At 40.9% G+C, this 20,729-nt stretch overlaps 2 protein-coding genes across 3 annotated transcripts; both read right to left on the bottom strand.

The window, feature by feature from the left end:
• Positions 1-1,359: 1,359 nt before the first annotated feature.
• On the bottom strand, positions 1,360-10,140 carry LOC139942116 (cholinesterase-like). Its single transcript, XM_071938826.1, has 8 exons — positions 9,506-10,140; positions 8,267-8,429; positions 7,724-7,801; positions 6,681-6,799; positions 5,147-5,311; positions 4,048-4,670; positions 2,884-3,071; positions 1,360-2,345 (listed from the first exon to the last, which is right to left on the bottom strand). The coding sequence occupies exons 1-8, from the start codon at positions 9,926-9,928 to the stop codon at positions 2,239-2,241; spliced, it is 1,866 nt and encodes a 621-aa protein (XP_071794927.1). The 5' UTR covers positions 9,929-10,140; the 3' UTR covers positions 1,360-2,238.
• Positions 10,141-10,398: 258 nt separating this feature from the next.
• Positions 10,399-20,451, bottom strand: LOC139941543 (acetylcholinesterase-like). 2 transcript variants are annotated; one of them, XM_071938094.1, is made up of 10 exons: positions 20,299-20,451; positions 18,657-19,096; positions 17,996-18,155; positions 17,553-17,630; positions 16,740-16,858; positions 15,946-16,116; positions 14,726-15,133; positions 13,949-14,148; positions 13,025-13,212; positions 10,399-12,335 (listed from the first exon to the last, which is right to left on the bottom strand). In XM_071938094.1, the coding sequence occupies exons 2-10, from the start codon at positions 19,017-19,019 to the stop codon at positions 12,244-12,246; spliced, it is 1,779 nt and encodes a 592-aa protein (XP_071794195.1). In that variant the 5' UTR covers positions 19,020-19,096; positions 20,299-20,451; the 3' UTR covers positions 10,399-12,243. The 2 variants fall into 2 exon arrangements, with proteins under 2 accessions (XP_071794195.1, XP_071794194.1); XM_071938093.1 differs by having other exon boundaries at positions 18,657-19,080.
• Between the last annotated feature and the right edge of the window lie 278 nt (positions 20,452-20,729).

The following is a 20,729-nucleotide window of genomic DNA, read 5'->3' as shown; positions in this document are numbered from 1 at the left end:
AGGCAACGTGTTCCTTTAAGATTATTTATTACCGTAAGCGATGGTAAGCAAGGGGGAGTAATATTGACTTTTCCATTACACGATCCAATTGCCACGCCCCCAATTTCGATGTAGCCTTGAGAAGATTTTTTTTTATCGGCTGAAAATCCGAGCTTTAGTCGCCTGTTTATTATTATTATTTATTATCTAATTATTTATTCGGCATTGAAACACAAACAAAATACAAACATTAACAAAAGCCAGGGTATGCCCGGAACTAAAAAAGTATCGAAAAACAGTAGCCCGAAGGCCTTTATTTCCAATGCCTCTGGCCAAATCAACTACACTTAAAAATCTATATTTATTAACAATAAATTTATAAAAACGTTATTTACATCAGACACCGTAAGAAAAACGATAAAAAGTATAAAAAAAAAAAAAAAAAAAAAAAAAATGAAGGAATTAAAATACAAACAACCCCCATACAGGCAAAGAATTCATCTAAATCTAAGATATCCGAGGGTTAGTTTAGTTAATGCCCTTTTGCGAATTCAGCGGCCAGAGATGCGGTTGCTACCCACTGCCACCTCGCTAAAAAACGTGGATTCATTAAAGCTCCGGTGAAAACACCGTGACAGTTTTTTTGTTTGCTGTTTTCCCCGTTTTATAAGTAGACATTTGTGGTGTAGTCAAGACCAGTACACCACACCGCTGCTTACTCGCTGACAGTTAGTTTTGCGCATGTGCGAAGTTGTTAAAGAGCGCTCTCTTGAGTCAAAATCGTAAACGAAACATAGCCTTTGAACCGTTGAAAACGATCTGGGGGTCATCGCGATTTTTGACCAATTAAAAGCCAAGATGGAAAACTAAACATGAATATGCAATGAATATGCAATTGTGCATTGTATGCGTTTGTTTAGTTTGTATGTGAAACATGTGGGCCGCGTCAGAAAAACGTTGGTGGAATCCCACTGATTTTAATTAATCCAGAGGGTTTGCTGCTATATAAACGGAATAATTTGATAGAATAATAATTTTCCTCTACAACAAACATTGTTTTAATATCAGGGAAATTCAATTTTACTCACAAACGCCAACAAAACTCATCGTTAAAGTCATAGAAACATGCACAAAACAGTGATGGGGTCACTGCTGTGAATAATTTATCTAATGTTGGACTTTCTGAAAATCTCGCGCATGCGCAAAACTATTTGGCACTCGATGTAGAGCTCTGAACAGCGGTGACCAGAGACCAATACCAAGGCCAGGGGTGGATTTCACAGAGTTAATACTACTCCCATCTAGAGTTAGGGGTAACTTCACGTAATGTATTAACATTACAAACACCAATAAATTTACTGCAAATTAGTGACAACGAAGTTCGAAATGAAAGACTTTATTGAAATGTTACTACAGGTTAAAAACAATCCTATTTGGTCAGACTTGTTCCAAGTTATCATAAACATGGGTATTGCCACCATTCTTTACTATTAAAAATGTAATGAAAAATAGCAACCACTTTGAAATTCAAAATGGCGACTGAAGACGTCATAAAAAACAAATGGTACTTAATTTGTTGAAATCAGCACTTCCAAATTGACAAAGTTGGCCAATAAAATCCATTTTGGCATGAAAACCCAACTGGAATACATATGGAACTGTACGCTAATGTGGACATCTTTAAAGCAATCGCACAACATCGGTAAACGGTATTGTCCAAAGGCCCACACTTTGTGTATCACAATTTTATATAAAATAACAAACCTGTGAAAATTTAGGCTCAATCGGTCATCGGAGTCGGGAGAAAATAACGGGAAAAACCAACCCTTGTTTCCGCACGTTTCGCCGCCGTTAGTCTCGATATCGAGAATTGATAATTGTTTTAATGTTTTCTCAGAAAGTAAAGCATTTCATGGAATAATATTTCAAGGGAAGTCTTTCACCATTACCTTCTGTAAACCCTGTAAATTATTTGTAAATCTGTGAACTTTTAATTGTTGTTCTTTTCAGAAAGTTTCCAATGGCTTTAAGATACAAATTCCAAAGGGTTTCAAAACCTTTTCTTTAAAGATTTTTTTTATAGCTTTCGAGAAAGACTCTGCTACCAGGTGCAGGCCACTCTTGTTTTTCCCTCTCACATCTCACGTACATCTTCCCATTTTTTCTAAAGAGATTTGTATATCTTACATTTCTACAAAGTATAAAATTATATTCATTTTTGACGTAGAAGAACATCACCATCTTACGAAAACATTTGGTTTATTCCCCAGGGCACTTATCGTCCGTGCAGGTCTCGCTGGAGGGGTCGCCATCTTGGGTCCATTTGTTAGCTCCGTCGCCCGCTGCTTCGCCCTTCCGTGCTTCCTCTAAATAAAAGAAAATCAGTAAAAATTTGACTTGGTATCATGATTTCTAACAAACTGTTAAAATTTCTTAAGTTTTAACACTGAAATGTGTTAGAATTGACCCAAATTCCGTGTCCTGGAGGCGTGACCCAAGACTGGGTCAGGCTGACCAGGAATATTGAAGGGGGGGGGGGGGGGGAAGCAAAAACGAACAACAATATAAAGTAAAACCGTATATAACACATGTATATATCATACGGGTACGATCTAGAATATGTGTGCTTGGAAAGGTGAGACAAAGTGGTTTGTATAAATTCTAATCAACCACACAACCCCTAAATAAAGCGTTCATAAAACAAATCTGGGGACGCTAGGTGCGCCAGGTGTATTGATCTCATAAAAAAATATACGCACGCTCAGATCAATTCAAACTTCAATTTTTACCCAGTGTGTCTGCTGCACCTTAGAGTCGCACACAGTCCTCCATCAGTGAACATTATATAAGTAGAGCAATGAAAGAACTGGCGTAAGTCTAGTCACGCCGATATTACAGACTTACCCAGAGATTTAATAAGTTCAGGGATGAACTCGTTTACATAGCGGCACTCTTGAGCCTTGATGCCGCGCCCATTTAGCATCTCTGGTGTCAATTCTTTATATTCGAGTCCCTCAACGGTAAACAGTGGCCATTCTGTCTTTTTCTCTTCGTCTGTCAGCTCAGTGTCCAATGAAGAAAGGTTTGGGTTTCTGGTGGAATGAGCAAATGGTAAAAAGCAAACGGTGAACGTTATAGATTTGTTGAAGTTTTGATTTGTTTGAACCCCTTGCATTGGCTGCATGCTATCATTGAAGTCAAATTATGGAAACGTGTTCACGTGTCCGCGCAACGCAAAAGCTTCAGCCAATGATATATCTTCCTTTGACCTCAGTGAGGGCGCTGTTTTGTTTTGGCTTGTGGCGTCACATGCAAAGGGTCTATTGGATTTCGTTTTTTTAAATGCTTCACCAAAAGCCAAATTAGGGCCTAATATTAAACATCAATTAAACAGAAACATGGACACACACATCCCTGTGGGAATTAATTTATCATATTTAGAGTCAAAAACAACTTTGCTATAATGCAAACATATTTTTTTCATACAATAAAATTAATTGTTACTTTAAAGTTGCACAAACGAGGTCAAGTTATACATGACTCGGGGAAATGCAATACAAGAGAATATGACAATAAATTTAACTACTAAATGAGCTCAGAATGAGACGAGTAAGGAATGTAATTAGTATATCAGACAATATATAAAAATGTATATTAAAAGAAAGACAGCAAGAACAAGATATAAGAGATGTTAAATTTGCATCGGGGATAAAGAATGTTAATTTTTTTTTTTTAACACTGTATACTCAGTACTTTCCCGAGTCATATGAAAAAATATCACAGCCATGTTACTCGCGGGTGGGATTCGAACCCAAGACCCTTGCAACTCTAGAACGCAGTGTCTTACCAACTATCGAGGTTGCCCGGTAGCTAGAGGCAGTTCGAGAACAAACATGGACGGGGAATCATCGGCCACATCCACGGTAGAGATGGACACACATCCCTTTGTGAATCTTTGTTTTAATTGTATTTAGAGTAAAAAGCAATTGTAGCTATTTTTATACATAAATTCTTAACCCCCCCCCCCTCCCCCAAGAAAAACAAGGAAAAGAATATTAGTGAGCTCACCCAGTCTTTGCCAAATTGGCCCAGTACGTGATGGTCTTCATGGACATACGGGCCTCGTCCTCATTAAATACATAGGATTCAAAACCCATGAGAGGAGAGCCGAAGATGAATGACAAATCGTCACCGTGGTTGCATTTGGTCCACTTCGGGCCGAGTAAGGTTGTAGTCGGGACGTGGGTCATGTGGTAACGGTACACTTTACGTCCCGCCTTGGCGAACGCCCTGGCGTTCTTCTCACCCGGGCACACGAACATAAGGTCCCCACAGACCTGCGAGAGGGCGTCTAGATGGTTGCATTCAGGTCCCACGGCGCACTTGGCGTCAGTGTACGCCATCTTGAAAAGTTTGGTGACGATTGGCTCTGGACTTATCATCATGGAACACATGGGTACAGACGCATCGAATGCGGCGCTGTCCATGAACGGCTCATCATCGTCTGCTGTGTTGTTTGGGAACATCATCATCGCCATCATCATTCCCTCATCACCATTCGCCCCGATGATGGAGACGACATCGTTGATGGCGCCCTTTTCAAGAAGTTCTTCTGGTTTGGAAGGAAGAAAAGCTCCGTCTACGGTCGGTGCGAAGAACACCATTTCTCCCTCGCCAATAGATTGAATAAGCTGGGATATACAGTAGGAGAAAGAAACTTTTACTTAAAGATGACTAGAGCAAGCTAGTCGAAGCGTTGAGACCAATAAAGTGTTCACCCCAGATGAAGTGAAGTTAATAAACAATCAACTATTATTAAGCCAAAAAGTAGTAGTCTCAGGGGGGGGGAGGGGGGAGGGGGGGGGAGAAAGGACCGGATCGAATTCTGAAAGAGCATAACAGGTCACAACGACGAGAGACAGAACAAAACCACTTATAACCCCTCTCCCCGAAATCTTTTAAATACTTTATAATAATAGCAAAACAAAACAAAAAAAATAATAAAACATGAAACGGATATTAAATAAAGAAAATGCACCATTATAACAATAATAATGGTAATGATAATTTAGACAGAAAAACAATTTTTTTTTTTATTCACATTTTATTATTTAAGTAATTAATAAACAAAATAAACGACGGTGCTAAGAACTAAATCAACCCCTACCTGCTGGTTTTCAACGAAGACATCGGTACCTTCCACCTTCTGGAGACACTCAAGTAGCTCCTCCGAAGTTTCACTGTTGCAGCCGACTTCTTTTCCCATGGCATAGGCAAGTTTTCGACCGACTTTGGGAGACATTTGTGACCAGGATGCAGTAGAATCACCACTCTGTTCGGGGTAAAAAAACAAACTTGATCCTCTGTGTTGAATACTTGAATTATTTTGTTTCAAACCCTATATCTCTCTTGAGTTACTTAAAGTCACCTGGAAGTGGTATTTTTTCAAAATAAAGCTTTTGTCTCGAATATATGTGTTTTGATGAGTGGAATGTGAATAAACAGTTAACTAAGGTTTTAAAAAATCAGTTCTTATGTTGTTTACAAATTTAAGAGTAGACCCCGACCCGAGAGGGCGCTGTTCATGACGTCAATCGAGGCAGACTTTGCCTGTAATGCGTAGAGTAAACATAATTGCAAACTACATGTACGGACCAAGTCGTGAGTTTGTACGTTTCAAACAATTTTTTTTTCCCGGCAATGCCGACCAGGTGTATTGCTGCTGAATGCAGAAAAACACTTTTTGAAATGTATCAACTCACGACTTGGACGTACATGTACTTTGCAGTGTGTTTACTTTATTCATTGCAGGCAAAGTCTGCCTCGATTGACGTCACAAAAGGGGTAGGCGGAGTCAGCCCCCAAACAACTTTATATATTTTTTTAGCATATAAATCGTGACAAACAATTACTAAAAAAATTGTTTTATTGTTCGTAAGCATATACTCTTATGTTTGAAAAAAAAATTCTATTTCCAGGTGACTTTAAATAAACAGCAAAAACTTGATTCCCTGTGAGGAAAACTTGAACAAACCTTATCCTCTCTTCAGTATTAAAAAAATAAGCAGCAACAACTTGAACCTCTGCGTTAAATACCTGAATTTACGGTTTCTAATCATATTACTCTCTGGAGTATTTCTTTTTTAAAGCAGGACAATTATTTTGATCCTCCGTGTTGAATACTTGAATTTGTTTCTAACCTTATATCTCTCTTAAGCAATTTTAAAAAGCTGCAAAAACTTGATCTCTTTGTTGAATACTTGAACTCGTTTCTAACCCTAATCTCTCTTGGTTAATTTAAAAAAAGGCAGCAATCACGTGTTCCTCTGTGTTGAATACTTATATAATTATATTTATATATTCTCTATAAAGTAATTTAAAAAGCAGCACAAATTTGATTCTCTGTGTGGAATACTTGAATATGTTACAAATCCGAAATCTCTTGGGTGATTTACTTTAGGATCAGTCTCTGCTAGGCAATAATTACATGTGCTTAGGACAAGTTTTTTTCGTTACAGTCTTGGGGCACAGGAGGTATGAGACTTCCCCTTTCTTTCGATGGGTTTCTAATCATTTACCCACAGGACAAAGAATGTTTTTCGGCTCGGGAAAACTAGAAGGGCCCCTTCAAACAAAAAATAATAATGTACAGTATACGTTCTCTTAGTCAGTCATGTTGGGTTTTGAGGACCGAGTTTTACCTCCATTATAGCGCCGCGAAAGAGCCCAGCACTCCCCGGTGAGATCATGTGAAGACTCACGGCCCCAGAGCCGGCACTCTGTCCGTAGATAGCAACTCGCTTGGGATCACCACCAAAGGCTGGACGGGAGTTGCGAAGAAGGGTTCAAATAAAATGAGTTAAATAGAATTTAAATATAATTTAATCATAACCAATATGCAATGTTGAGCAGTAACCAACTGGCAGTAGCCTGTTATGGCAATTGTTTTTGTTTGGTTCATCAACCCCAAAATTATTTGGTTAATATGCTGGGACCCTGTGTTACTGTAGCAAAATAATATGGCAACTCATCACCCAAATTGTTTGACTCTGATATGATGGCATCACATAAAGCGTACTCAGTTTTAGTTCAGTCCTCGAGTTAAAGTCACCTGGAAGTGGTATTTTTTTCAAAATAAAGCTTTTGTCATTAATATATGTGTTTTGATGAGTGGAATGTGAATAAACAGTTAACTAAGGTTTTAAACAACCAGTTCTTATGTTATTTACAAATTTAAGAGTAGATCCCGACCCGAGAGGGCGCTGTTCGTGACGTAAATCGAGGACAGACTTTGCCTGTAATGCATAGAGTGAACACAATTGCAAACTACATGTACGGACCAAGTCGTGAGTTTGTACGTTTCAAAAACCGACCAGGTGTATTGCTGCTGACTGCAGTAAAAACACTTTGAAATGTACCAACTCACGACTTGGACGTACATGTACTTTGCACGTGTGTTTACTATATGCATTGCAGGCAAAGTCTGCCTCGATTGACGTCACAAAAGGGGTAGGCGGAGTTAGCCCCCCAAACAACTTTATATATTTTTTAAACATATAAATCGTGACAAACAATTACTAACAAAATTGTTTTATTGTTCGTAAGCATATACTCTTATGTTTGAAAGAAAAAAATTCTATTTCCTGGTGACTTTAAACCATAAACATAACTGAACACAGCACTCAGTATGGTTTGGAAGGGTTTAGGTGGTTTAAGAGTTGCAAATACATGTAATGGAAGTTACCGTGTATGTTATCTCGGACCCATTCGAAAGCGCGCCTCTGATCCAACAGTCCAAAGTTACCGGGAATTACGTCATCAGCTGAAAGAGAAACAGATTATGAGCTATTAAGATTGTGTGCTTTGATAATGTATTGTCCAGTCTTAACTTCGTCCTCACTTATCCATTTTTCGTGATTTTAATCCAACGCTGTGGCCAAGGATTGGCCTACTCTCTTTATGTAAACATCCTTGCTCTATGATGTAAAAGAGTGACAATTTCACTCTTGTCCGAGTGGTGTAAGTTTCGCTCTTTTGAGAGTGAAAGTCAATCTGTGTCACCCCTTTTGATTGAAGTTGGAACAAAAATGTCACTCTTAAATCGAGTTGAAAGTACCCGTCTTCCACTCCAAAAACAGTTGTCTGCTATACGACTCTTTGCAAGAGTGGTGTGGCGGACATGTGGTTTTTCATTGAGAGTACCACAGTGACGTGAAAGAAGAGGTAACAAATAGGGGTGTGGAGATCGTGAAGCTTTGAGAGCTATGAGGGGGGGGGGGTAACTAACCGGAAGACAGAAATCCAAGAGCCCCCAGTCGATAGTTGATTGTGACAACGATGACGTCACCAACACAAGCAGTTGCAGTCGGGTAGAAAGCTTCTCCCATGACGCCCGCCCCCAAATGATAGCCGCCGCCATGGATGTAGACCAAAACGGCTGCATTGGCAGGCTATGAATACCAAAAAGTAAGCATCAATATTTGCCTATAAAATAAGACTTGTGGACAAATCGCGGTTGTAAACGTGTCCGCCGGAGAGTCTGTCTCACATACTATGGGAAATTAACATAGACTTGAGGAGGATTCAAAAGAGCGCGCTATCAGAAGAAGTTTGTACACAGTTCGCCATGTGGGGGACAGAATCTCTAGGGTTCCATGATGAGCTCTGTTCTCGCGAGAGTCGCTGGCTCACGCGAGACTGCTGCTTCAGTCAGGACATTGGTCGGCAGGTAGATAGTTTCCAAACGCCTGGAGTCGATCGCTACTCGAAAGGATCCGATGTAATCGGTAGTCATCAAACGGAGCAGCAATACGTAGACTCGCTACAATTCCTTGAAACATCGAACGACTTGTACACAAGTCTATATGAGGAAGTGCACAGTGTTGTGCACTGTGTATTGAACCCGTATGACCATGAATTGTACGGAAACACAACATAAATACCTTTGTAAAAAACCAACATTATTGTAGGCCTACTTGAACGTTATATTATTGCAGCACTATATGCCATGAGTTGTTATAATGAGTTTAGACCTTGAACATCATATTGTATACAAGTGTTAACCGTTTACAAATCACGACTCAACAAACATCAACTAGACTTCAAAGGAAACATGCTATGCACATTGTCCTGTAGTGGCCGTCGTTAAATTATTCAGCCAAATAACAATGATTGTGAACAGATACAAATATTGACGCAGGAATAGATCCAGCTTTACCTTGGTTTACTCGCCATGGCCCTGGTAAATTTTGAAAAGGTAATACTATACGAGTTATTCTTTTATAAAGAAAGTATACAACCTATAGTAGATAAAATAATTTAAAAAACCAAACTCAAAAACAGGATTTTCTACCATTAAATTAGAACACATGCGAGGGAGCGGAATAAAATTATTTCAAGGGAATAATACAAAATAAAAAATAAAATAAAAAAAAAAACCACAATAACAACAAACTCTTGTTTTATATGAGTTACTTAGTCTTATCTTAGCGCAAATTAAAAAACAATGTTTCATTTAATTCCTTACCAGTGACTGAGGAACAAAAACGTCAAGAAAAAGGCAGTCTTCGTCAAAAGGACCAGTGAGTGTCAAGTTCTTCCCCAGGGGCATTACTGGTTGTGGACACTGATTTCCGAGCTTCGTGGCCTTCAGCTCGCCACTCCATGACTTTGCTACGGGAGCTTTGAAGCGTAGCGGACCGACGGGTGGTTCGGCGTACGGTATACCGAGGTAGGCGTCTACATCCCGGGCCAGCTCGGGGTGGACCACGGGGCGGAATTGCAGGGTGGTGCCGGTGATCCGGCCCTGGCTGGTCGTCACTACGGGAGTGTCATCGGCCGAGGCTCTCACAAGACGAAGGGACAAGCATAAAAAACACATCAACCAAAGCTCCATGCTGCACAAAGCTTGAGACACAATCACAGAAGTAAAGCATGGAGCTATCAACATAAACCTTATGTACCTTTGTCCAGTCACATAATTTTGTGTTTATTTATAGTGAATGCGAGTCGCATATGCTGCCACGGGGTGCTCCTAATAAGTACATAGACTCGTCTCGAGTCGGATTATGGTGAATGAATATTCAAATAGCAAATTTATTACGTAATGGCTCCGCCCCATCGGCTCTCTGTAAACAGCTTATAATAACTGAATATTCATTAAAAGTTGCCACAAAGCGAGGTCCCTGGTATGTTACAGTACGTCATTGTGAATTAATGTTGACATTACTACTTAATTTGAGACTGGCCATAGATGATTTTCCTGAAAAGGTTTGTGCGATATTGGTCTGACCATATATGGCTTTTTAAAAATTAACTATTTAAATCGTTTGGTGGTTCGGCGTACGGTATACCGAGATAGGCGTCTACATCACGGGTCAGCTCGGGGGGGGGGGGGGGGGAACTACGGGGCGGAATTGCAGGGTGGTGCCGGTGATCCGGCCCTGGCTGGTCGTGACTACGGGAGTGTCATCGGCCGAGGCTCTCACAAGACGAAGGGACAAACATAAAAAACACATTAACCCATAGAGGAAGCTCCGTGTTGTGTACAGCTTTCTGACTCAATCACTAGAAAAGTATAAGCGTGGAGCAATTATGTAATATCATGGTAATATCGACGTTGTTCCGTATCACACTCTCCTTGATCCATACACACGTGCTTTATATAGTGTTGTTTACATATTGAAGCATACAATATTCACTGAGTTTCCAAATAAGTACATGTGTGTACAGACTCGTCTGAAGGCTGATTGATCGTTGGTGTGAACGAATAATATTCAAATGGAAAATTTGAATAGTCATTGCTATGCTCCGCCCCATCGGCTCTTTATATAGTGCTGTAAACACGCTCTTGAAAGCAGCTTAATAACTGAATATTCATTAAAAGCATAACGTCATTGCAAAATGGTATACTGACATTAATAATACTTACCTTGGAAACTGCAGATGACCGTGCAGTTTCTCTCTCAAGGTTTGTGTGATATTAATTATGCGATGGTCTGACCATATATGGCTGTTTTATTTTTTAAATTATTCACATCTTCGGATGTGGCTTCAGTTTAGTACAGTGGCTTCGATAGAAAGTTGTGGGCTTTGTTCAAATCAGACGGGCTATGCCAATTGGACCTTTTTAGAATTACTCCACGCTTCGGCGTAATAATGGGGGACTTTTGAACACTAGGTGGCAGCAGACTTACCAGGTAAATGTTCATAGACCTTTTCGCAAATACCGGGGCGCGCGCGTAACGCTTGGAATTAGGTGCATTGTGGTCTAGCTGGTAGCAAAATTTGATCCATATCTATCCCACAATGCACCTCATTCAACAGTCTGCGCTTGCGCATTGGTATTTGCGATAAGGTCTATTGTTGACGTAGTTCTGAGCACGCGCCGTTACCGAGAACAGTGGATTTTACCTGGTAAGTCTGCTGCCACCAAGCGTCCCAAAAGTCTCCCATTGGCTTTTACAAAGGCAATTAAACCATTACATCTGAAAACGCCCTCCAACTAAACATTCATTTTATTTTCCCACAATTTATTTTTGTTCAAGATATAAAGACAGCGAGATAGCCAAAGTTAAGTTACAAAAACGACAAAAATTTCCCTACTTCGCAATCCACACATTATAACATCAACCCTCCCCGAAAAGACAAAATTACGTATCACTGAGCTCACATTTAGTTTTAGCCTAAGCCATCTTAAAGGCAGTGGACACTATTGGTAATTACTCAAAATAATTGTTAGCATAAAACTGACTTGGTTCCGAGCAATGGAGAGGTTGATAGTATAAAACATTGCGAGAAACGGCTCCCTCTGAAGTGACGTAGTTTTATTTGAGAAAAAAGTAGTTTCTCACTAAATATTTGAATAAAATCCAAGGCATCTGAAAACACACAACTTGTGCGACAATTGTGTTTTTTTCTTATACCATTCTCTCGCAACTTCGACGACCAATTGAGTTCAAATTTTCACAGGTTTGTTATTTTATGTATCTGTTCAGATACAGTAAGTGAGAAGACTTGTCTTTGACAAGGCGTCCAGTGCCTTTAACACTGGTGTGGTCTGAACACTGTGTGGCAGGAGATTCTGTGCCCCCCCCCCCATCCCCCACCCCCACCCTCCGGAGATTCTGTGTACAAACTTCTTCAGATGAATCTCCTCCAGATCATGTTAATTTCCGATGAGGGGGACGGAATCTCCGACGGACAGATTTCCCTAAGACATCGGGCTTAATAATTGGTAATCAAATTCGAAATCTGAACTTTATTTCAGTCTTCTGGGCACGTCTTCTCCGTGCATGTCTTGCTGCCGAAGCCGTCACCGTAGCTGAAGGAACTCGCTCGGCCCTTCTTTGCTTTCTCTGAAAAGAAAAAAAAAACCATTAATACTTTGTTTAATGCATCAAAACCAGGATATAATTTTAACAACCTAATTTCACATTTAAGGTTTACATTATGATATTGAACATTCGAAGTCATCTTTACTGTTTATTCAGAGCTTATCGACTTCCCGCCAAAGCTCCCCTCCTGCATGGAGATACGTAAAACCAAGTTTGAGCATGCCGAAGATTCTAGATTTATCAGTGGAGGAGACGGCTTCGCGAGGCCGGGTGAAAACAAATTATTGTAGTGATTCTGCCGGTCGGTGATGTTTAAGTGCATGAACCAATTTCATATAGAGCTAACAAACAAACAAGCTAAGCACAACAGAATTATGCTAGCAAGAATAAAGTTCCAGCCAAAATACCATGTCACATGTACGATTTGTCTTTGGTATATCCGGCTCATTATTGCCATTCAAAACGTTTTTTTTTTTGCAGTGTTTCTGTAAGCAGCTGTTTGATATTGGCCCTGTTCTTAAAATAGTGTGCAAATTACAAAAAATATATAAAAACATTATGGCGCAGCTAGCTTTGGGTAAAAGTTCGTATCGCAAACCATTGAGGGTTTCGTTTTTGACTGACCTGAATATGACACCTTCAGCCCTGTTGTAGAAAACAGTGATCTAAAAAATGCGGCAACTAACTAACTATAAATGACCGAGATTAACCTATTGTTTCGACAAGTTCAGGAATGAAGTCGTTCCAAAAGCGGCACTCTTGAGCCTTGATGCCGCGCCCATTCAGCATCTCTGGTGTCAGATCTTTATATTCGAGTCCCTCAACGGTGAATAGCGGCCATTCTGTTTTTTTCTCTTCGTCTGTCAGCTCAGCGTCCAGGGAAGAAAGGTTGGGGTTTCTGGGGAGAGACGATCAGGTACTAGGTTTGAATCTAATGGGAGACCTTCGGGAACGCTAGGTGGCAGTAGACTTATCACGGAAAGTCGTTGTTTTCTATGCGTATGCCCAGTACTGCGTGAATAGTGGTAAGTCTGTTGCCAGATGGCGTTCCAATGTTTCCGATTTAAAAACAATATGAACACTTCTCTAAGACAAAATTATTAAAGGAAGGGTAAATATGCGCAGCAGGATTGATCTTTAATATTACAATAAATGAACGATTGTACCAGAACATCTGCTTGTTATTGTTTTCGAGAACAGTGTGCGAAACGACAGCCCCGAGTTAGTGCTTACATTTTCAAACATGAGCAAGTAATGGGTTTGCAGCAAAAGCAATTTGATTGGAAGCATGATGACCATCTAAAACTGATAATTTCACAGGATAATTGTATTATTCTTTACTAAAGACAATAGGACTATAATAAATTAAGTGTTACCAATAAAATGCAAATGAAAAACAAACAAATAACATAAGACCAACACACCCGTGCATCTTTCAGGTCAAAACTAGACTTGGTTCTATTGATCGTGTTTTTTTAGTCGTCCTGATAGCCGCTACAAACAGCACCCATAATCAAACGTCATTTTGCCTTAGATTGCGAGTTTTTCGTGGCTGAGATGCAGAAGAATAACGCGATCTAAGACTTGAAATCACGTCTATAGGTCAAAACCGTACCAGGAACATTGATACTAACCCAGTCTTAGCAAGATTCGCCCAATGGTTGATGATTCGAATAGACATCTCGACCTCCTCCTCTGTGAAGGCGTCCCCATCCTGAGCGACCAAAGGAAGGCCGAAGACAAACGTCAAATCTTCGGAGTGGGTGGCTCCCGCCCAGGGAGGGGTGTCGAGTAGAGGCGTGGTCGGGGTATGAGTGAAGTGGTAACGGTACACCTTCAATTCAATTTAATTCAATGAAACATTTAGTGCATTATCACAATCACAGAGAAGTCTCTGTGCGCTTTGAGATGAAAAAATAGAAGTTAAAGTTAGAAAATAGAGACAAGTATGTACAATTTAGTTGACACAATACGAAAGGACTTTCTAATTGGTCATCGAAGTTGCAAGAGAATAATGAACAAAAACACCCTTCTTGCACAAAATGTGTGTGCTTTCAGATGCATGTTAATCAAAGGCTTCAGCTGATGTCATTTACTATTTGAGTGTAAAATAACCTTTTTTTTCAAAAAAAACCCCCGTAACTTCAGAGGAAGTCGCTTCTCACAATGTTTTGTGTTATCAGCACTGCTCTCGATCGCTCGTAGCCAAGTAAGTTCGTATGCTAGACATTATTTTGAGTAATTACCAATAGTGTCCAGGGGCCGATTCCTTAAAGAGTTAAAGGACTAGTCCTAACTTAGGACTAGTCAAACCTAGGAGGTATTCAAACTTATGGTTAGTCCTAAATTAGGAAGAGTAACTCGTCTTATCTCTTTGTGAAATCCACCCTAGTGCCTTTAAAATGACCCACCTTCCGGCCGGCCTTCGTGAAACTTCTTGCCACTTTGTCCGTGTAGCGGACGAACATGATGTCACCACATACTTGCGACAGACTCTGTAGATAGTTACAACCGGGTCCATCGGTGCACGTTGCGTCTGTGTACATCATCTTAATAGCCTTGGCTACGATCGGCTCTTTGCTCACCATCGATGTGCACATCAGCGACAGAGAGTCGTAAGATGTGCTGTTAATGAACGGCTCCTCATCCGTCTGATAGATGGGGGTAATTATGCACATCCCTTCGTCGGCGTTCTCGCCAATGATTGTTACAGCGTCGTTGATGGCGCCATTTTCGTAGAGTTCGGAGGGGATGCCGGGAAGGAAATTGCCGTCAATTACCGGAGTGAATGAGAGCGGTCTTTCTCCATCAATGAGTGACTGGTGGAGTGGAAAGAAGTTACTTTTTTAGTCAAAGTTTCTACTTTAAAAACAACGACCATCATTATTGGTGATGCTGATTCGGAATGTAACAGCCATAAAGACATCATCACAACATTTGTGTTTGAATTAAGCGCCTTCGGTTACAGTCTAGTTCCCTGCCTTTATTCATAAAACTAAAGACATGCGCCAGTGTTATACAAATAATGATTTCCTTGGAAAGACATCATGCAATGACACATAACTATTAGACTGACTAAGATGTACAAAGTCTGTGAAATATTTCCCTCTGAAATGAAGTCATATTCGGAGAAAGGGTATAGTAAAAAAAACTTGATCTTTCATTTACATTCTTGCAACCAAATTTAAATGTGTTTACATGCTGTAATTGTGCACGTCTTTGTTTTATCACCGTTATCTCCCGAGTCACACAATGAATTAAGCCACAATTTTCACAAGTTTGCTATTTCATTTCTCTGATTGATCACATACAAGATGAGCAATTGATGATACCCAAGCCTACTTCCGTATGGACTGTAAAAGGGGTAACCCTGTTTCAGCCCTAGGAGTAGGTGGCAACGGCCTCTGGAATAAAATAACTGTAGCCCCCACCTTAAAGTGGCATTCAGGCCTTGTGTGTCTGGTGACTGGAATAAAAAACAAATAAAAAAAATGTTTGCGACTATCTTGTCAGCTTTACCAACACTACTATCACATTTGAATAATATTTCATGACAGACAACAGTTTCAAATTGGAAAAAAATCTCAATGATGCACATATTTTTTTCTTGATAAAAAAAAAGCATACAAACCTCATTGCTCTGATTGTTGATAATGGTGTCAACGTCCAAGTTATTCTGTAAACATTCAAGTAGTTCCTCCGACGTGTCGTGTTCGCAGCCGACTAAACCGCCGAAGGTGAAGGCCCTCTTCCGGGCAAGTTCTTTGGGTGCTGTCGCCCAGGTAGGGGAAGCGTCACCACTCTGCGTAAACATTTAAATAATGTAAACAATAAGAATATTCTCCGACTCTGTATTTGATGGGTTTATGAATGTGGCAATCGAAATTAAGGCCAATAGAAATCAAGGCAAATTGAAATCAAGGCAAATCGAAATCAAGGCAAATTGGAATCAAGGCAAATCGAAATCCGAACGGCAAATCGAAATCAAGACCAATAGAAATCAAGGCAAATTGAAACCAAGGCAAATCGAAATCAAGGCAAATCGAAATCAAGGCAAAATGAAATCAAGGCAAATCGCAATCAAGGCGAATTGAAAGCAAGGCAAATCGAAATCAAGGCGAATTGAAAGCAAGGCAAATCGAAATCAACACTTTAAAACTTTGTTTGGATTTTCAACCTCTAGAACATGTTTAAACAGCCAGTATTTCAAAGTGAACTGTATTGTAAACTTTAAGTGTTCCATGAAATTGAAGATTTCGCTGAAACGTTTTTTTTTCTTCAACTTCTAAATTTCCGGTAATGTGTTTGAATGCTACAAACCATGCAAGCAGGTATCAAAATGATAAACATGTTTATCATTTTAAAGACGATAAAGAAGTTTAAACTCTGAATATCGAATATCGAAATCGACGACGTATCACTTACTTGCACGATGACGCCGCTGAAGAGCCCAGCACTACCTGGTGATACCATTTGCAGACCGGCACTCGCTGCTCCAGCACTCTGACCAAAGATAGCTACTCGTGAAGGATCTCCGCCGAATGCTGGGTTGAAGAAAAAACACCCAGATAATCATTGCACGTTCAAACACTCTAAAAATCCCGGGTCAGATTTGAACCGGGTTCCGCGTCCAAGAGCGGCCTGAACCATTTCAGTGCCAGGCTGACCCCAAAAATGATTGAAAATGGGGCTATACTCAAATTATGCACAGGTTTATCCCTTTTTGTGTAATTTTAAGCCAGATTCGTTGACTAAACCCAAATACAAGTCAGGGTCCCACGAGACCAAGATCTTGGTTAACTCTGACCCGGAAGTGTTAAGAGTACACACTGTGAGACTAAAGCCCTTTTCGAATCCACGGCCGCCTTCTTTGGATTCGGCTTCAGGCTCTGCTCTCTTGTCTGACGCCCAGAGCACGGTATACGCAAAGCACGCGTAATTGCCAAAACAACCGCGGGGCCAAGCTAGCCTGAGCCAAATCTGGAGCCGAAGCCGTGGATTCGAAAACGGCCATTGGCCGTGTCCGAAACGTCGCCTTCGGCTACATCTAACGGCTAGATCGCGCGCGTCTGCGTCTGTCTATTCTTCAACACTTATACAGACGCGCTGATCTAGCCGTAGCTGTAGCCGAAGTCGCCGTTTCAGACACGGTCATATTTTCCAACCAAATTCAAACCCCAAAGATTCGGAGGAGTCATAACGTTTAAAGCTGATAATTAATCTAGTGACTTTGTGTACCTCGGATGTTGTCTCGCACCCACTCCAAAGCGAGACGTTGATCCAACAGTCCCATGTTACCTGCAATGACGTCATCACCTGCATGTGTAGTTGTAAACAAAATTACACGTTAATTATCATTTAGGGTGTTATTGCAAAAGTCAATGCCTTCAAGGTCTCTCTCTTTGAAAAACAAATAATGAACACTATAGGAATGCACAGTTTGGTTTAGGTGTATACAGACCAATGTATACCAGAACCTAATTTCGTATTGTGTCCATAGACTCACCGTTGTACAAAAAATACAAGTCTTAGGTTTGAGTAAATTTGTCTGTATAAAACACCAAAATCAAACAGTGCACTCCTATATAGTGTCCAACATTATTTCAAATTTAACCAAACCTAAGAGTGTCCTGGCCTATAGCATTATGTCCGTCCACCATCTTTCAAAATGGCCGACTTACCGGTGGACAAAAATCCAAGTGCTCCTAGTCTGTAATTGACCGAGACGGTGATGACGTCACCAATGGCAGCGATGGGGGTTGGAAGGAGGCCCTCAATGGCACCAGCCCCCAAGAAGAATCCACCACCGTGGAAGTAGACCAGAACGGCTGCATTCGGAGGCTATAGAGGGAAACAAGAAGGAAACAAAAAGTAGTCGATAACAATAAATATATAGCGCCGAAATCAGTCCAATAAAGACGCTCAAGGTGCATTACATATTTAAAGATGTAAAAACAATAAATCATTTATGGGATTTGTTGAGACATTGCATGGTGAGGTTTATGCAAACATCATGTGTGTATCCTACTTGCCAGGTAGAGATTGTTCTTTAGAAAATTGTCTTGCTATATTTTACTTCGGGGAGTAGATTTTTGGATTTCGGGAGACTTCTCAGTTCTGCAAAAATCTGTCCCGCTTTTATACCTACTACAAGGGGCGGAATGTAGAAAATCGACTGGTACTACTGTTTTAGCTAAAGAAGATTGTCGTGAGTGAGTGAGTTCTTAATATTGGTCCCAACGTTTCGACTTCGACTAGCTTTCGACTAGTGCGTGTTTACTCCACAATTTTCTATTCATTACAACCCGATCAACTGTCAGGTTTCCCCTCACGTTCACTTACAACTGGTTTGGGAACGAATACATCAAGGCAAAGGCAATCCTCACCGAAGCTCCCTGTTAACGTGAATCTACCTAGAGGGAATTTTGGTTGTGGACATCGGTTTCCAATCTTCGTAGCTTGAAGCTCGCCACTCCATGACTTTGCTACGGGGGCTTTGAAGCGTAGCGGACCGACGGGTGGCTCGGCGTACGGTATACCGAGGTAGGCGTCTACATCCCGGGCCAGCTCGGGGTGGACTACGGGACGGAATTGCAGGGTGGTGCCGGTGATCCGGCCCTGGCTGGTCGTCACTACGGGAAGGTCAGCTGAGACCCGGGACGCACGAAGAGCGAGGCATAAAACACACGTCAACCACAGATTCATTTTAAATCAAGAATGAATCAACTTTATACCAGATCTTGTTAATCGTTGAGGACACAATACCCTGTCAAGAGGACAAACTGTTAATTCAAATAAAAAATAAAAAACACAAAATAAAACAGAACCAATCTTTGATGCAAAATTGCTATAACAAGCCGAAGCACATTTTAAAATAGGGACTATAGGAAAAGGAATGTTTGATGTAACGTGCAAAAAATATCGAATTGTATTGCTGCAAATACCATAGCTATTAAAACATGATCTTTGATGAAACTGTACCGATGTGTACCGGTTTCGGATGCAATTGTGTCCGCCATGCAATACTGTCCGCCCCGGACACATTTGCACATATGCAATCGTGTCCGGGGCTATGCAAAAAACCGTCCGGCGGACATGAACATGACTGTACATTGTATGTGCGCGCGTAAGCAGCGTGCATGCACTGAACCTACGTATATGCAGCATGAATATTCACGAAGATTGCAGCGACCAACGGCCGAACATTTCCCATCTTGTAAAAAAATGGCGAACGTGTTCTGTAGAGCAAGGGCGTTTAATTTACTGCAAGGACGGTTTTGCACGGGGGCGGACACAACTGCTTATGCAAATGTGTCCGGGCGGACCCAACTGCATAATGCAGCAGCGTCCTGTCGACACGATTGCATGTGCAAAACCGTCTGGCGGATATTATTGCATATACAATAATGCCTTCCGGATAGTATTGCATAGAGGACATAATTGCATGCGACACCGGTACGTTATTGCTGGGGAATGGATGAGAAGGGGTCAGTGGTAATTGGCTGCGAGTTCGTTACGTTTTGTACTATAGGTATACACATGCAAAACCGGGAATCTATAACAAAAAAGGACAATAGTTCGGGAAGGGTTCCACAGTTGGAAAATGTGTACACTACCAATGGGAGCTGTTGCAGAAGAAGTTGGTGTACGTATACGTATAAAGAGGGACAGCAAGAGGTCCACGGTTGCCTGTGGGTGCGTTCGTTTAGCTTCCCTGGGTCGACCCCGGTGTGTGGCGTGGTTTTTTTTCCAGGACAAACGTGGGTAATTATCTGCACACGTTCGTCCTGGGGAAAAAAACGCCACACACCGGGGTCGACCCAGGGAAGCTAAACGAACGCACCCACTGTATACACACTTGCGTGAGTTAGTTCGGGACGAGATGTCCATAGTCGTTCTTTGTTGTGTGCCACAACAATTACTTCCAAACATGAATTAAGTAGTGTAGTCAATCCACTGTTTTAATCGATGCACCGTACAATACCTTGTTCACATTCAACGTATAAAGAGAATCCGTCTCATCAAAGAGGTTGAAAATTGTACTTTGGTTAGTAAAAAAAAAACCGTAGTTCTGAATCCTCCACAAAACAGCCATATCCTATTTCACCATTCACTGACTGAAAAGGGTAAACTCAACACGCACGGGGAATGAGTAAACATAACCTTCGAACTGCATTGTTGTTGTGTACTCATTTAATCAGCCGATGTGGAAACACACTCGGAACTTTTTCCTGTGTTTCGATGGGGATGAGCCTTGTAAACGGGCACCTATATATCTACACCATGCATGACCAACGATGCCCGTTTACGGATTCCAAATCGGTCACTGCAGACATAGTCTTGTTCCTGCAGTCTTTATAATAATAAAAATATGCTTATCACACATAAAATACATTAAAAATTACCCCAATCAAG

This window comes from Asterias amurensis, chromosome 9 (assembly GCF_032118995.1).
Source record: "Asterias amurensis chromosome 9, ASM3211899v1".
NCBI classification, from domain to species: Eukaryota; Metazoa; Echinodermata; class Asteroidea; order Forcipulatida; family Asteriidae; genus Asterias; species Asterias amurensis.
This window is presented reverse-complemented; position numbering and strand designations above follow the sequence as displayed.

Excerpts from the sequence above, each read along its gene's own strand:
- LOC139942116 (XM_071938826.1), bottom strand. The coding sequence starts at position 9,928 with ATGTTGATAGCTCCATGCTTTACTTCTGTGATTGTGTCTCAAGCTTTG. Across the intron at positions 7,802-8,266 it reads TCTTGGATTTCTGTCTTCCG|CTGATGACGTAATTCCCGGT; the intron begins GTTAGTTACCCC and ends TTTCTCTTTCAG. Across the intron at positions 2,346-2,883 it reads TGAACTTATTAAATCTCTGG|AGGAAGCACGGAAGGGCGAA; the intron begins GTAAGTCTGTAA and ends TCTTTTATTTAG.
- LOC139941543 (XM_071938094.1), bottom strand. The coding sequence starts at position 19,019 with ATGAATCTGTGGTTGACGTGTGTTTTATGCCTCGCTCTTCGTGCGTCC. Across the intron at positions 15,134-15,945 it reads TCAACAATCAGAGCAATGAG|TCACTCATTGATGGAGAAAG; the intron begins GTTTGTATGCTT and ends CCACTCCACCAG. Across the intron at positions 12,336-13,024 it reads TGAACTTGTCGAAACAATAG|AGAAAGCAAAGAAGGGCCGA; the intron begins GTTAATCTCGGT and ends TTTTCTTTTCAG.